This window comes from Fusarium mangiferae, assembly GCF_900044065.1.
Source record: "Fusarium mangiferae strain MRC7560 genome assembly, contig: FMAN_scaffold010, whole genome shotgun sequence".
NCBI lineage: Eukaryota > Fungi > Ascomycota > Sordariomycetes > Hypocreales > Nectriaceae > Fusarium > Fusarium mangiferae.
In genome coordinates, this window is record NW_024573930.1 from 1,878,002 (window position 1) to 1,892,977 (window position 14,976).

The window sequence follows — 14,976 nt, forward strand, 5'->3', positions numbered from 1 at the left end:
GGTGGGGCTTCTGTTGACATACTCCACAGCGGTAGACAGAGGAACCCGCATTCCATGAGATCTCAAACATGGATGGACCCTTGGTCGCTTACTAGCCGGCTGGCTTATGGCATTCGACTGGAATTCTACTTTTAACTTCACTGCTTGAAGAGACCGAGTAGTGTATAAATCATCAGAAATAATGAACTTATTTGCAGTATCGCTAAAAAGTCGTTAGGCGTCGTAGCCGCCCATGAAGAAGGTGCTCTATCTATGGTAGTGAGTGTTTATTTATTTAACATCATCATAAGAAGCCTTGAAGACGTAAAGAACGTGGTGCGGCTACTTCATCTTGCCGCCATCTTCTCTCCCCTCGTCCCCTTGTTTTCCCCACGCATTACTTGCACTGTCGTCCTCAATTCTGCAAAACAGCAATCCTGGGTGGTTCGCACCGGGTATATAATTCAGCGCTAGAATTGAAAGTAAGGACTTGAGTCCTAAATTCGTCATAATCTCGAAGGTCAAAGACGAATAACGGCGTGATACAGATGGTTGGTAAGTTGATCGGGATTGGGATATCTCCGAACGGCGGAGCGTGGTAAGTGATATTCGTATTGAATTTGCGAAGGTATCGGATGAAGTTTGTGCTGCAGATGCCAACAGGGTATGCCGAGAAACCAGAACGCCATAGCCGCTAAACCAATGCACCGTTAACGTGTACCTTCCAGGGCCGTATTCAAGTTAAGGTGTCGTGACTGTATTAATCATGAGAACGATGAGTGAGCATTGAAGCCATTGGAACCAGTTTCCGTTGATCCATCACCCTCAATTGTCTTCCTCCAGTGTTCGGGGCGACAGACACAAACCAGAGGGAATGCTTTTATTTCGCCCTCTGCAGCAGGGGAGCTATCGCGGCGTCCCGACGCGTTCGAGACGCCACTATCGCGTTGAGCTTGTCGTCGAGCCTCCCACTCATCTGCTCGCTCGTTGAGCATCACACCTGTCGCCCAACCATCGTCCCATATGCCCACAACCTTGAGCATATCTCCCCGTTCCAAGGCGAATTCGTCGGTTGCCCGTGGTTGATAAGCCCAAAGAACGGCTATTCGGTCACCGGGGTGAATGTCGTCCTGAGAATAGTAGTCCTTGAAAAATGGCAACTGCTCGGACTGTTGGCTAGCGACGCCCTGAGGCGATGAGAATCCCCCCGCACTAGATGGGGACTGCGGTACAGAGCTGCCAAGGGCCGAACTACTTGAGAGTGAGCCGTGTCGTCGAGGTTTAGTCGGTGGTGGGCGAAGGACTCCGCCACGCGTTTCTGACGAGGGTGGGCTTGACGTGAACTCGTCAGATGATGAATGATCCCTGCGTGGATATGTGCCTACAGCACCAATACCACCGGCGGCTGATGAAGTGTCGCGATGATGAGAAGGTGAATCGCCAGAATGACCTTCGAGAGCAGACATCCGTGCTATACGTCCGCCGGGAAGAACTTCGTATCCTTGAGGGGCGGCTGAGGGCGCTGCTTGAGCCATGGTTGTTCCACCTTGTCGGGCCGGCGAAGGCTGGTTGAAAATGCTTCCCTTGGGACTGCTCGGTCGTCGTCTCCTTCTGAGGCACAACAGGAGGCCAAGGGCAAGCAAACCGAGACCGGCAAGGACGCCAACAACGATACCAGCGATAGCTCCGCCGCTCAGACCCCCTCCTCCTCCTTCATCGTCATCTTCGTCGGAGTTGTCATTTCCGCTACCTGCAGTGCTTGATCCAGTAGCCGAAGATGTTGGTGATACTCGGGTAAATGTCATGGTGGCGGTCAAAGTTGGTAATTTGACATCTTTGCATCGTTCCTCGGCGTTTGAGTTGTAACAGCAGGTGTCGGTCGAGTTAAGACCACCTGAACCACAATAGGTACAGAGTCCCACGGTGCTGTTGCCGTAGCCACAGTTCTGTGACTCGTTCTCGATTGCTGGAATACATGTCTTACTGTCCAGAGAGCCACCAGGAAGGGCACAATTCGTGAAGTCTGCTCTGATCAGCTGAAGCAGATTGCTTGACGGGTTCGAACAGAGCTCGTCGTCTGATGTTATATAAGCCTCGCTCTGGGCATACTCAGCGCAACTGTCGGCGCAAAGAGGTCGCGACTGCGATGCTGACAGGCCACAGGGCTCAATAGAGTTCTGAACGATGGAATTGCATAACACGGTGGTGGTGAAGCGAGCATACAAGTCGCTGGTGTTAGTCAAATCAAGATTGCTGCATCCGAACAAGGATTGATATCTACGAGTTGTTAGAATTGCGTAAAAATTTTGCTCCTCGATTGACTTACTGCCTCTGGACATAATCTCTCTGCACATAATTCGAAAGCTGGCTATCGAAAGATGCTCTGTCGGAAACATATCGCAAGAAGGGGCTATTTGTGAAGTTAGTAAGATTGAGAGGTCACCAGACAAGAGAACTCACAAGAACTCAAGCAGACTATCTCCAGTAGAGATGGATGCGGATGTGAATGCTGGGCAAGCTTTTGAATCCTTTAAAGATATACAGTTCGAATTTTGAGCCGAAACAACCATTGGTGATGCAGAAAGTAAGCCAAGAATGACATTCTTAGGGGTGACATAGTTCCGCGACTGACGAGCCCTCGAAGGGACCGTGTCTTGCTTGAGCGCAGCCATCTGCAAAGTTGGGTTGGTGGACAAAATTCGACAAGCTGATGCAGGAATCGGTGATGTCTTAAGCTTCAATAACACCTAGGTCATGGTCGTCGGGATAAGAACTTTGAATGATTTGCCTGGTTCGCCAAAGAGTGGTTGTCGAAAGTGGTCTGGAGTGGTCGATGCAATGATCGATGGAGAGATGTTGGGCGGTTAATAATCGTAGCCAAAAACTGCTCTCCTGAGCAAACAAGTGAGTGAATGTGTGATTAGTTTAGGTTGAAGAAGTCGAATTGACAGAGCGCAATCGATTTCGTGACGTTCTCAAACGATAGTAGCAGTTGGTGAAAGATTAAATTACGATTAATTTTCCACGGAGGGAAAGAGCGAATGTCGTAAACGAATTAAAGAAGGTGAGATGTTCCTCGAGAAACGGCCCCTTTCGAGAGAAAACGGACCTGGAAGTTCGTTCCTTTCGATTGTCGTTCAGGCTCGAGTTGATTGAGCGCGTGCAATTGGAGGCAAACCAGGTGATGCTACGCACACTGGCTGGGCACGGGTGGGGGAGGAGGAAGGGGGAGAAGAAAGAGAAGAAGAAATTCGACTCGAGCGAAGAGATCCCAGCGACTTCAAACCCGGCAGCGGACGCGACGGATGGTGGTTGAAGATTAACCCTGGCTGGGATATTAGGGGGTGCGTTAAGGCAGTGCGAACCGCCTTGGGGGTCCGGTGAGAGAAGGATGACACGGGTGCGCAGCGCAGTGGGAGAGAGAGAAGAGAGAGAGACAGCGAAGGAAGCAGGGATTTAGAGAAACATGAAGGACCTGAGGATGATCAGAGTGGGCGAAAGTCGTGCCGGCGCCTGGTGTTTGGACCCCATGCTCCTGGCCAAACAAACTGACTGGAGGGAAATGGCGATAGCCAGGGTGAGTCGGGTCGTTCTAGGCCCAAAGAGGAATAGACCAGGGCCAGCTAAGACAACGGCCAAGTCTCAGATGTATTTTTGCTCCAAGATTGTATGATACAGATACCTTCTCTTCTCAGCTAGCCCTGCACTTGTTTAATCTTGGGGAACAAGGATCCAACGGAAGCCGAGCAGGGTCATTAGCGCTATTCTAGCCGTCCACCACTTAAACAGCGCCTTCCATGGCCTTTCCGGGCCGCTATTTATCGCTACATGACCCCATAAACCTAGCATCAGCACCACGTTGCTGGGTCTCCATAACTTAGTTAGCGAGACTTTGCATTGATTGATGAATCTTTTGTTGATGATATGTTTAACAATGGTTCTGCTGCTAAGACACAAACACGGACACGGACACAGAGCACACAACGCTCACACAGATTGTTGCAGTCAATGCAATCTGCAAGGAGGGACTCCTCCGAAAGTTAGTCGCCTCCAACGACAGCATCTTGTCTGCAAGTCATCGTCATTCCCTCCCCCTCACATCAGATCTTGACCCATTTGTGTCTCGACTCAGATCCAACTTTACCTTCCCTATTCCCAATTGCGCTCGACTCCACGTGCACTAGTCAGACTCAGATTTTATGAAACCTCTAGCCCAGTCGGATCTCATCGACACAACGTTAGCCTCCACGCTCGACATCGAGTCAATCGACCTCCTTGCGTTAATGACTCTCTGTTGCGCGACCATGCACAACAGCGAAAACAAGTATTTTATTACTTCCTTTCTGATTTGCCGTGGTCTCGCTTTCTACCGCCGCTCTTCATCTGTTTATTGTCACACACATGATGAACGGAGAATGCAGCCAGCGTTGCGCGCAAAGTGGAAAACAAAAGCCTTGTGAGAGAAAACGCGCAAGTCTCGGCGATTGCTGGCAAGTATACGCAACCACAAACGGAAACGTTTGTCCAGAAATGGTTCAAGAGAAAAGAAACGCATCGGATGCAACCCTCTCACCGTTCTGCCGTGCAGCCACCCCAATCGTGGCTGTCAATGTGAACTGTCAGTTCGATGGGCGACTGGCTGAGACATGCCCCAGCTTAGTCAAATAATGTTTACTTTTTCTTCGAGATTACATTTTGAACATCTGCCCTCTGTAACTCTGGCCAACTGTTCACGTCAGCAATATATCTCATACACGCATTTTCATTTGCGGTATTTTGGGGACGAGTGCTTCCCTTTCTACTTGTGTAGCTCGCCCAGTAGCTCTTGTCAACGTCGCATCGCCGCACAGCGTAACATTATGACCTTCTTGTGCCTCTTGCGTGCTCTAGTGGATACCCTGTCATATGTCATGGATTGTATTAGGGGATTTTCCAGTAATTGCGATGGTAATGCCGATATGCATAAAGCGGGTGTTTTGTATCATGATGGATGTTGAAACATACAATACAATGCCTTTGAGATTGATGTTCGGGAAATGTGACAGAATTCCTGCCCCCATACTCATGATCATAAGTTCCTGGCCTTCAAACGCCTCACAGTTCCAACTTTACCCAGTATCCAAGTGTCAGAAGCGATTTCTTCTAAAGTATCAATGAATAATTTTATTCATAAAAATATCGGTACGTATAACAAGCTCGGGTTCCTGCAGATTAATTTCCAGCCCTTGTCCAATCCCTGCTCTCGCTGGAAGCGCGTTTCGCCTGGACAAGGAACATCACGAACCGCTCTGTCATGCCACGATGTGACCCTGTTTTCCGCTGCTCTTTGAGGGAGTAGTTGTCGAAACGAGCATGCGCTATCGCTGTTTAAAAGCCACTACCGGTCAAGCGAAGTGAGCTGCTTGGTAGCGTGTTGATCAACAAACTGTTATCGGCACAGAGCGCAGAGTAAAGTGGTAGGCCAGGGGGCAAGACACGGCAAACCTTACTATAGGGTGTTTGAAAAAAAAACTTGGTAAAAGCCATCATAAGCTGAGGCTATATTGCTTAAGTCTCTTTGTCATTTAAGATTGAGGTCCTGTGTTTTCTTTCCTCCCTTAGGTAGGATGGATGTGAGACACGGCATGAACGAAAATATTCATCTTTGGTGAAGCCACCTGGATGAATATGTACACTTGATGCCGGTCGATGCTTTCCCGTCCTCACGATTTCTCATTGATTGGATGGATCGGATTGATCAAGTGCTTAGACCTGGAGATTAACCGTTAAGGTGTGTTTGACGAGCCAATCGCGTCGTAGGTTCCAGGACATCATTATTGGAGTCGGCAGCCCATTGTCAATTATTAGGTACTTGAGCAGGTCTCAGAATACATTATCTTTCTTAAAACTTCCCAATAGGTTCTACATCATGTTCTTCGCCCAGGTGATAAGAAAATAGGTCTTCCAAGCGAAGGGAGATACAGACGAGATAGGTAGGTTAGTAGCTTAGGATTTGTTTATGCTACAACATAGCTACCCTAAATACTCTTTTACAGACATCGGTATTTTTAACTTCATCTGCCACTCCGTTAGGCACTTGACACTCGTATCGAGACAAGACCCCTCAGCAAATATTTAGAAGGCATTGTAAAAGAAAATACGTGATATCTGCATAGGTAGGCATCATATAGGCGCAGATCAACCCAAGCTACGCCGTCTACCACTGCCGAATTGGTAGGATGGGCCGAGGCATATGCGGGACTAGTTTACACGCATTATTAATACACAATTAACCATTCCCAGATGTTCAGTCCAAGAATAACCACTCACATCATTAGGCATCCATCATGACGCTCAAGGAAACAAAAAAACTCTTCATCGCCGTCAAAGTGGGAAAAGTCGAGCTTCAGCACCGAGTGGTGCTTGCTCCTTTGACACGACGACGTGCAGATGAGACTACAGCAGTCCCGGCGCCCTATGCTGCAAAATACTATGCTCAAAGAGCATCTTCTGGCGGTCTACTCATCTCTGAAGGCACCTTCATCGCTCAAGAGGCCGGTGGGATGTCGCGTGTACCGGGTATCTACTCTCAAGAGCAGATAGCAGCATGGAAGACGATAACGGCTGCTGTACATGCCAAAGGAGGCTTTATTTTCTGTCAGCTCTGGGCCCTGGGGTAATCACATCAATACGCAACATGTGTGTATCGAGACTGGATACTAATTGTGACCTGCAGCCGAGTTGCGAACCCGAAGATTGTTCCTCATGTCTGGAGCGCCGGTTCTGTGCCTTTCGATGCGAAGGGTACTGGGTCGGCTGAGCCGCCCGCTAAGTTTACAGTGATGACTGAATCTGATATCGATAGATTCGTGGGACATTACCAACAAGCTGCTCTCAATGCCATCGAGGCAGGTTTTGACGGAGTTGAAATTCATGGAGCAAATGGATATGTGAGTCTCGAAAGCTCAAAGCGATGTTCGCGCAGCTAACTTTCCCTATAGCTTATTGACCAATTTGTGAGTTAAGTGCTCTCTCCCAAAACCCTCCACTAAAATGTTTATAGCTGCAAACCAACAGTAATAACCGCACGGATTCGTATGGAGGTACACTCGAAAACCGTTTCCGCTTTCCATTGAAAGTCCTCAATGCTGTCTGCGAGGCCATCGGCCCTGATCGCGTTGGAATTCGCATGAGCCCCTTTTCGAGATTCCAAGGCATGCGTGAGACTGATCCTTTGGCTGTCTTCGCCCCCTGGGCTGAAGCCATCATCAAAGCCCAGCCATCTCTGGCATTCATCCATGCAGTTGAACCTAGGATCGCAGGAGGAAGTGATTCTCCTGACAAAATCTTGGAAGAGAACGAAAATCTCGCTCCCATTCGAAAAATCGTTGGCAGTTCAGAGATTAAGTTCATTGTTGCAGGAGGCTATACACCAGAAACTGCGGTTATGCATGCAGCTCAGACCGATGACCTTGTAGCTTTTGGACGCTTCTTTATTCGTAAGTTATGTGATCAAATTTCCCCCAAAAAATGTACTGAACTAGCAACAGCAAATCCCGATCTACCAGCCCGAATTCAGAATGGCTGGCCGCTGACGAAGTATGATCGTTCGCTATTCTACACGCCGGATGAACACGGCTACACCGAGTAAGTTTGAGTTCTCGCTGACTGAATTTACTGACCATACCGTGTAGCTATCCTGCTTACAAGCCGGATGCATCAAGACTTTGACGCGGGATGGTGGAAATCCGCCAGGGCGGTTAACGTTGCTGGGCTCCAAAACTGAGCACAAAATAAACCTGGAATATGATTAGAGTCTTAGAAGAGCATGTAACTGTGAGTTGATTACGCACAAGTGTACCTCGATCAAATTGCTTGGCTAGCTTAGATGCAATTATCATGATTTAGTTGCTGGGTTTGCTGCACATCAGATGCCTGTTCTGGCTCCTTTTTGCCAGTGGCGCTGGCCTTGCTTGAATTGAGGATTTCAGAAACGTGATGTCCCAATTGTGTACGCGGAATGGGCGTTCGCTTGAAAGGTCTATTCGCATACTCCGTTAGAATTTCTTTATTGCGTTGTATCACAAGGCACATTGGATTCATGGACATCCAAAACATCCAAGAGTAAAGCGCCTGCAGGAAAGGGGAAATAACTTACAGAATCATACCACGCTCGCTGTCGAGTTGCTGTTCATCTACAGGCAGAAACTCGACGAGAACGTCGGTGCTTTGACAAGATGTCGATCCAGTTCTTGCCATCGCTGCTCCTCTATCAGCAATGACATTGCCAATGACTTTGCCTCGTGGGACCCAGTGCAATTCGACCACGACTCCAGCTTTTGAGAGCTCATCTATCATGACGGATACTTTCTCTGTTATTCGTTTTTGTATCCCCTTTTTCGTGTAAGGATTGTTGCCCTGTGCATTTCCGTGAGGTCCAGTGGTAACCATGAGTCTATTCATCACCCTTAGGAGACTCAAGGCGGATTGACTGTCAGTGAAAACTTCGACAGATCGTAAAGGATCAACGTTTTCATTCTGCATTTTGGTGACTTGTACCGCATAATCCAGCGCAAGACAAATAGCCTCAAGTTCTGCAACTTCCGTAGCAGTGGCGTGCCCTTTTTCGGTGACGCGCACCCAGTAGGAGCCAGCTAGAAATGCCACTGCAAAGCCTGTAGAGGCCCTTTTTCTCGAAGCATCGGCCCAGATAATCAACCGCGAGCCATCGCAGGACACCCCTGTGACGCTTTGAGCTCTCATCACAGCCACCTCAGCAGGTTTGACGAAAATACTGGTTAACGGCCCAAGCTGATGGCACGAGCTGCTAATCTTGGGCCCCTTCTTTTTTGGCCTTGTGATCCCTTTCTTGCGTACCAGTACCTGTGTAGTAGTCGCAGGTGTCGCAATCCTGGATGGCGGCTCCTCATTCCATGCCTCGCACGCAGCAAGCCATGATCTCTTTGACCTATCGAGGAGGCCCTGGACCTTTCCATAAAGATTCAAGACGGTGTCTGGGACGTAGGGCATGCTGTTTGCCTGAAGGAAGCGGCAGCGCGATGAGTGATGGCGATGATGGAAGGAAAATGCAAGATGAAAGGATAAACAACAAATGGAAGTACAGGTGGAGAAGAGAGGAGAAGGTAAGGATGAGGCAGTGCCTAACAGCCTCTGAATCAGAGAGGCAGTGTGCGGGACCGTTTGAAGTTATTAGCAGGTGCCTCTCAGTGATAGGAAAGTGATAAAAAAAAGTCAACTACCTTAAGCGCCACCCTCTGAGAGCCTGCAGACTGGAAGCTACGCCACGAGAGTAAAATGAAGAGGGATGGGAGTCAAGGCCAAAGATATTGGAAGAGATGAGAATTGGAAGCGTGGGCGAGTTGTAGCCATGGAATCAAATGCTGGAGTGGGAAAGAACTGAATGCGATAAAAGCCCATTTAGTTCCCCTGCTAATGTACAGTACCTAGAAGTCGAGTTAAACAGAATGGTGGAAGACATCGTTCCCATATATACTAAGTAAATAGACATGAGATTTATTATTGCCAGAATACCCTACTAACCTTAAGTCTCTGCGCATAGCACGGCGTATACAAACAGGGATACAATCTAAGTTGGTAGGCCAAGCTGCCAGGAGAGCGAGCACAACCCGAGAGTTGGAGCTTCAAGAGTTGAGTTAAGAAAGCGAGAGGAAGGCTAAGAGAAGAAATAGCTAATCTCATTCTCCTCAACGCCCTGGCCTCCTAATCGAAGTATCTTGAGAACGCAAGTCATCATGTTACAAGGAATAATCCCACGATGGGAAGACAGCGGAGAATGCGAGACCTGCTGCATGCACATGCAACCACAAGATTACATTCAAGCTCTGCTTCAAGGTCTGTTAGTCCATCAGACATAAATCGGATTCCTCCTTTTGTGATTCATCTCGTTATCCAACCCATCAAACAATAGTTCGTCAATGGTCCTTTTTAGTCACCACGTTCTATTCTAGGACGCTGGCCGTGAACCTGATCACCTAAACCCTTCCATATCGAGCCATTTCTCATCTCAAAAAGCATGTTCGTTGGTGTTCATCGCCAAGCCTCAGCCCGGTTCGACAGATACAGTACGTCTCATCACTGATGAAGCTTGTATGGATCTTTTTAATGATGCAACTGGAGTTCAATGAACAAAGCCAAATTCACCGCGAGAATACACGCAGTATCCCATATTGCGCGGCTCAAACAATCCTTATGAAAGCTGAAGCTTTGAGGAGAGTGGTGTTTTGTCCAAAGATGCACTCAAATTTATATACCTCCTGATCTCTTCCTTTTTAAAGACCGGAAGGGCTTTGTTTACGAAAGAAGTGATTGGTCACCATGGAAGCTGCTGCGTGAGGACTTATCCTGTGAAAAAAAGACATCGTGTTCCTCCATATTAGCTGCCTAAAGCTTAACCTTATGGTCATCAAGTTTATCCGTAGCTGATGGTTGAGGAGAGGAAGTTGGGTAACAATTTCAGACCCTCGTTTTTTATTTCAATCCTGCTGCTGTCTATGGTACAGAACTGAACCGTGGGACTCGTAGGATACCTAACTAAACACGAAGGTAGGTCAAGGTTAGTAGTTTGATCTGAGGCTCCCATGATCGCCGCCGCTGACCATCATGGCTTCAGGACTTAGCCTTCGCGGATGCAGTAGAGACGAGGAACAGATGGCTCAATTTTTGCAGCACATGAATCCCTGTAGGGAGCGGATGATTGTAAAACTTGGCATCTCATCATGAATTGATGGCAGTATCTACCTGTAACACACTTCTCGCTTTGCTTCTTAATATCATTCAGGGGTTTCGTCAGTGTTACCAAATTACTAGATTCCTTTACCAACAATAGCTGATCTCGCTGGCCCTTCAGCTGGAAGTCGAACTCGGGGATGGGGGCGATAGGGCTGAAGCAGGGGCTCGGGTATCATACAAAAAGCTTGGCGCGGTTGGCTTCGGACGATGAAACCCTATTGTCGTATTGCCATCAGATAAGGTTGAGATCCATTCACATGCTGAGAATAGATGAATATGAGTTGATGGAACATGACAAGCTTCCGGAGCTCGGAATGACCATTGCATATCTCCAGTTCCATCCATGCACCACCCTTTGGCGGACGGTGTTAATATTACAAAACCCGATCAATGATCTAGAGGGGCCTCGAGCTCTCCAGAGTCTCACCAATCAGAGTATCCAAATCCCACACTCGCTCTAGTGTGAAATATTTCTTAGATTCAGCCTTAAGTCTGAGTTCACCAATCATATCCTTTTCGCTCCTCTCGCGCTCAAGTCAACCTCCGACATGCCGTCTTAAACATTGCCCAAAGAGGAAACGGGGCGACTTAGATCTGCCGCTCTATCTGCTGATTCGGGATGCCGATGACCGATACCGAGTGTTTGGTTTGGCGTTGCTAAAGAATGAGCATTCCCAAAGGGGTATGTATATAGACGACATCCTCCCGTTTGTAGGGTGATTTGTTTTCAACTTGATCAGGATGCCCTTGCATTTATCATCTTGAGCTTTCGTTTTAATAACAGTCACACTTTCGACTTGTTCAACACCTGCTGCTCTTATGCATAAGTCATCGACATAAACGCAAACGTAGCATTTCCTCTCTTCAACAAGATGTCCTCGCAGCCCTCAGGCGAGATGCCTTCCCAGGGTCCTCCCTATCTCCCCAAGACAGCTGGTCTCGGCGGCAGACCTACGCCCAGCGTCGACGATCCCATCTGTGCTGTTATTTTGGCTTTCTTCGTCGGCGGTGCCATCCTCAACATGACTATCTTTCAGCTGAACAAAAAGCGATCCCACAAATTCGTCCTCAGCGGTTTACTGTTCGGCTTTTGCATGGCCCGTATCACCGCCAACGTGTTGAGAATCGCATGGGCTTCGAACCCGCATGACACCAGTCTTGCTATCGCTGCCCAAGTGTTTGCAAACGCTGGTGTTGTGCTCTTGTTCGTTGTGAATCTGATCTTCGCCCAGCGCATCTTGAGGGCGTATCATCCACAAATTGGATGGAGCAAACTTGCTTCGCTGGGGTTCAAGTTTTTGTACTTCAGCATCCTTGCAAGTCTTGTGATGCTAATTACAGCTGTGGTGTATAACTTCTACACCTTGAACCCACATACGAAGCAGCAACTTCGCGACGTTCAACTCACCGGCAGCACGTTTCTCGCCATTCTCGCGTTTCTGCCATTGCCCATTGTCGGAGCTTGCTTCATTATCCCCCGACGAGCACCAATGGACAAATTCGGACAGGGCCGTATGCGGACAAAAATCCAGCTTCTTATCTTCACAACTACACTGCTTTCCCTCGGTGCTGCTTTTAGAACTGGCGTATCCTTCAAGCTGCGGCCCGCGAACGATCCAGCTTGGTATCACAGCAAAGCATGTTACTACTGCTTCAACTACGTCATCGAGATCATCGTCATCTTCTCCTACGCTCTCTCGCGATTCGATCGACGTTTCCACATCCCCGACGGTAGCCATGCCCCTGGTGATTACTCTGGTCGCAATACAAAGACCCAAGATCGTATGTACCGTGTTAATACTGAAGAGGAAGTTTTTGGCGATGACGAGCGACCACGAACAGCGGAGCAGCGCCAACAGCAGCAGCAAAACTGGGAGGCAGGTCTAAAGGAGGAGCTCAAGGAAGAGACCGTTTGATGTCAAAAATCGTGTTACACGACTGTACTATTTGTAATATAGCCAACTGTGGGTGTACAAAGAATGGATCTGGATTCTGTGCGACCCTTTCCGCCCTCAATTCAAGCTCTTCTGTACAGGACATTATAGAGAAGGGGGGATGCGCCGCAAGGTTTAGAAAGTCCAATATATCCTTGAACATCGTGACTGGTCCTGGGCTGGAGTGTGATGTAATGCTCAGGTCAACTTTGTTAGAGATTAGTCTAGATATATTAATGGTTGAGGCAGTTCAACTTGTGGAAATACTCAAGTCGGACCAATACTGAATCAATTCAACATATTAATAAAAAGCATCCAACTGATGGGCATCATCTGCTAACATCCATCACTTTGTTCAGGCGAGACCCCAGGAGGGGAGTATTGTTCACCAATGTTGTGAGGAAATCGGCTCTTTAATCGCTTCACTGCTCATATCATGAGGATAGACAGACAATTGTTGATCATGCATGCGTGTTTCTTTCTCTTACAGCGCGTAACTCAAATATGCGTATCTAAGCAGCCATGAGGTGGGCGCCGCAATCAAGTCTACCAACCCTTTCCTGCACGTACCTCCAAAGTTACGGTCGTTTTGCAACATTCGGAAGCTCTCCATAGCAAAGATGTGATATTCGTACAACCCATGCTACATGGAGTTCTGTTTTCGTTCGAGGGATTCGTCGTGGAATCTACACGGTCGAGCTGCAACGGACTTGAGGCTGGCGTGGATGCACCAGGCATGATGGCACTTCGACATTTGACTCGAGCTTGGTAAAACGTGGGTATACGTGACGAGATTAGAGGAAGTAGTCGGGAGTCCCTGGCCATAGTGTTAGTTGAGTCCTTGTAACCGCTTGTGGGTGATACTCACGCCTCGAGACCATAGGCTCGCCAGCTCTGGGGCATGGATCAAATTGCAAGCTGGTTGTGGTCAGTTCGTGTCTATCACATCGAGTGGATCGACTCACAAGGTGTACTTCAGGTGCTCATCAATCTCCATGATAGCAGCTTGGTTACCGCATCGGTAGCAGTAGTTGGGCGCTGTAGTGATGTTAATGCTGTACAGAAGTATGGCGTCCCGTGTGCTGAGCGTACCTGAGAAAATGGTGACAACATTTCGGTCTTGAGACCAGTTGTAACCCTCCATAACAAGCTGATGGGCGCGAGCAATCAAGGTCAAGCCATTGTTGTGGTTGAAAGCTTCTGAAATGTCCTGTCCGAATGTGTACCCCGCACCTCGAGGAGAGATTCCCCAGCCGCATCGGTCGTCAGGGTCTGACCAGAGAAGATCACACATGGGACCCTCGTGAGGAACCTCTTGAATACGATCAAGGGCTCGGATGTTATCCAGAGTATCAATGCTTGGGGAGAGGCCGCCATGAAGACAGAAGATTTGGTTGTCGATCAGGGCAGTGAGGGGGAGGTAGTCAAAGAGGTCGGTAAAATACTTCCAGACATTAGCGTTTCCATATTTACGGAGGCATTCGTCGTAGAAACCGTAGACCTGGGTGATCTGACGGGACTCGTGGTTTCCTCGGAGGATTGTGATTCGTTGAGGGTATCGGATCTTGAGGGCGACAAGAAGGGTGACTGTCTCAACAGAGTAGTAGCCTCGGTCAACGTAGTCACCTATCGAGAGTAAGTATCGACTTCGTGAGGCTGAAAGATGATTGAAGCGTACCCATGAATAGGTAGTTGGTATCAGGGTTAGGACCGCCAATCTTGAAGAGCTCCATCAAGTCGTGGAATTGACCGTGGATATCACCACAGACGGTAACAGGACATTTCTGGCGAGAAAGAATCAGCTCAAGCACTTAGTTTGCCGGCGCATGTTATAAACGTACCACTGGCTGCACGTTCGATTCCTCCTGTAAAACTTCTCGTGCCTACATGGCAGATTAGCATTTGTTTGCATCACGCGAGAAGCCGAGTTAGTCGAGTATGATGCACGCTCATTCTGATCGCGACTTGATCATCGAATGCACCATATATCAGACCAGGCTCTACATCCCGCTGAGTTGACAGCTTCCTCACCTTATCGCACAGTCTCTGAACATCAGCTTCGGCTAGCTGCTTGCAAGACATCAAGCTCTCGATCCAACCGTCGAGGGTGGGGATCGTAGTAGGCTCGAAGTTGAGCACGGGTGAAGCTTCAGCGGGCGCTCGCCCAACATCCTCCATATTAGTATCCATGGCTCAGCGGTGTCGAGTCGGTTGTTGATGTGTTGATTAGCGGGAGTGAGGTTGAAATGACGTTGATGCGGTCTGAATCGCGAGAAGTCGGGTGGGGCACGCCGCACGAGGCACAAAGGCGGCG

General features: G+C 48.5%; 5 protein-coding genes across 5 annotated transcripts; 2 read left to right on the forward strand and 3 right to left on the reverse strand.

Annotated features, from left to right (window-relative positions):
• Positions 1–743: 743 nt before the first annotated feature.
• Positions 744–2,651, reverse strand: FMAN_02704 (uncharacterized protein; the record flags this gene model as incomplete). The annotated part of the gene is made up of 3 exons (XM_041820299.1): positions 744–2,256; positions 2,306–2,389; positions 2,440–2,651. 3 exons carry the CDS (start codon positions 2,649–2,651, stop codon positions 744–746), a joined length of 1,809 nt encoding a protein of 602 aa, XP_041686193.1.
• Positions 2,652–6,305: 3,654 nt separating this feature from the next.
• Positions 6,306–7,689, forward strand: FMAN_02705 (putative NADPH2 dehydrogenase chain OYE2; the record flags this gene model as incomplete). Its single annotated transcript, XM_041820300.1, has 6 exons — positions 6,306–6,634; positions 6,695–6,908; positions 6,960–6,974; positions 7,022–7,457; positions 7,509–7,605; positions 7,653–7,689. The coding sequence occupies 6 exons, from the start codon at positions 6,306–6,308 to the stop codon at positions 7,687–7,689; spliced, it is 1,128 nt and encodes a 375-aa protein (XP_041686194.1).
• A 423-nt stretch (positions 7,690–8,112) lies between these two features.
• Positions 8,113–8,988, reverse strand: FMAN_02706 (uncharacterized protein; the record flags this gene model as incomplete). The annotated part of the gene is made up of 1 exon (XM_041820302.1): positions 8,113–8,988. One exon carries the CDS (start codon positions 8,986–8,988, stop codon positions 8,113–8,115), a length of 876 nt encoding a protein of 291 aa, XP_041686195.1.
• A 2,612-nt stretch (positions 8,989–11,600) lies between these two features.
• On the forward strand, positions 11,601–12,644 carry FMAN_02707 (uncharacterized protein; the record flags this gene model as incomplete). Its single annotated transcript, XM_041820303.1, has 1 exon — positions 11,601–12,644. One exon carries the CDS (start codon positions 11,601–11,603, stop codon positions 12,642–12,644), a length of 1,044 nt encoding a protein of 347 aa, XP_041686196.1.
• An 812-nt stretch (positions 12,645–13,456) lies between these two features.
• Positions 13,457–14,852, reverse strand: FMAN_02708 (Serine/threonine-protein phosphatase PP2A catalytic subunit; the record flags this gene model as incomplete). The annotated part of the gene is made up of 7 exons (XM_041820304.1): positions 13,457–13,479; positions 13,531–13,580; positions 13,628–13,700; positions 13,755–14,288; positions 14,341–14,446; positions 14,504–14,545; positions 14,694–14,852. 7 exons carry the CDS (start codon positions 14,850–14,852, stop codon positions 13,457–13,459), a joined length of 987 nt encoding a protein of 328 aa, XP_041686197.1.
• Between the last annotated feature and the right edge of the window lie 124 nt (positions 14,853–14,976).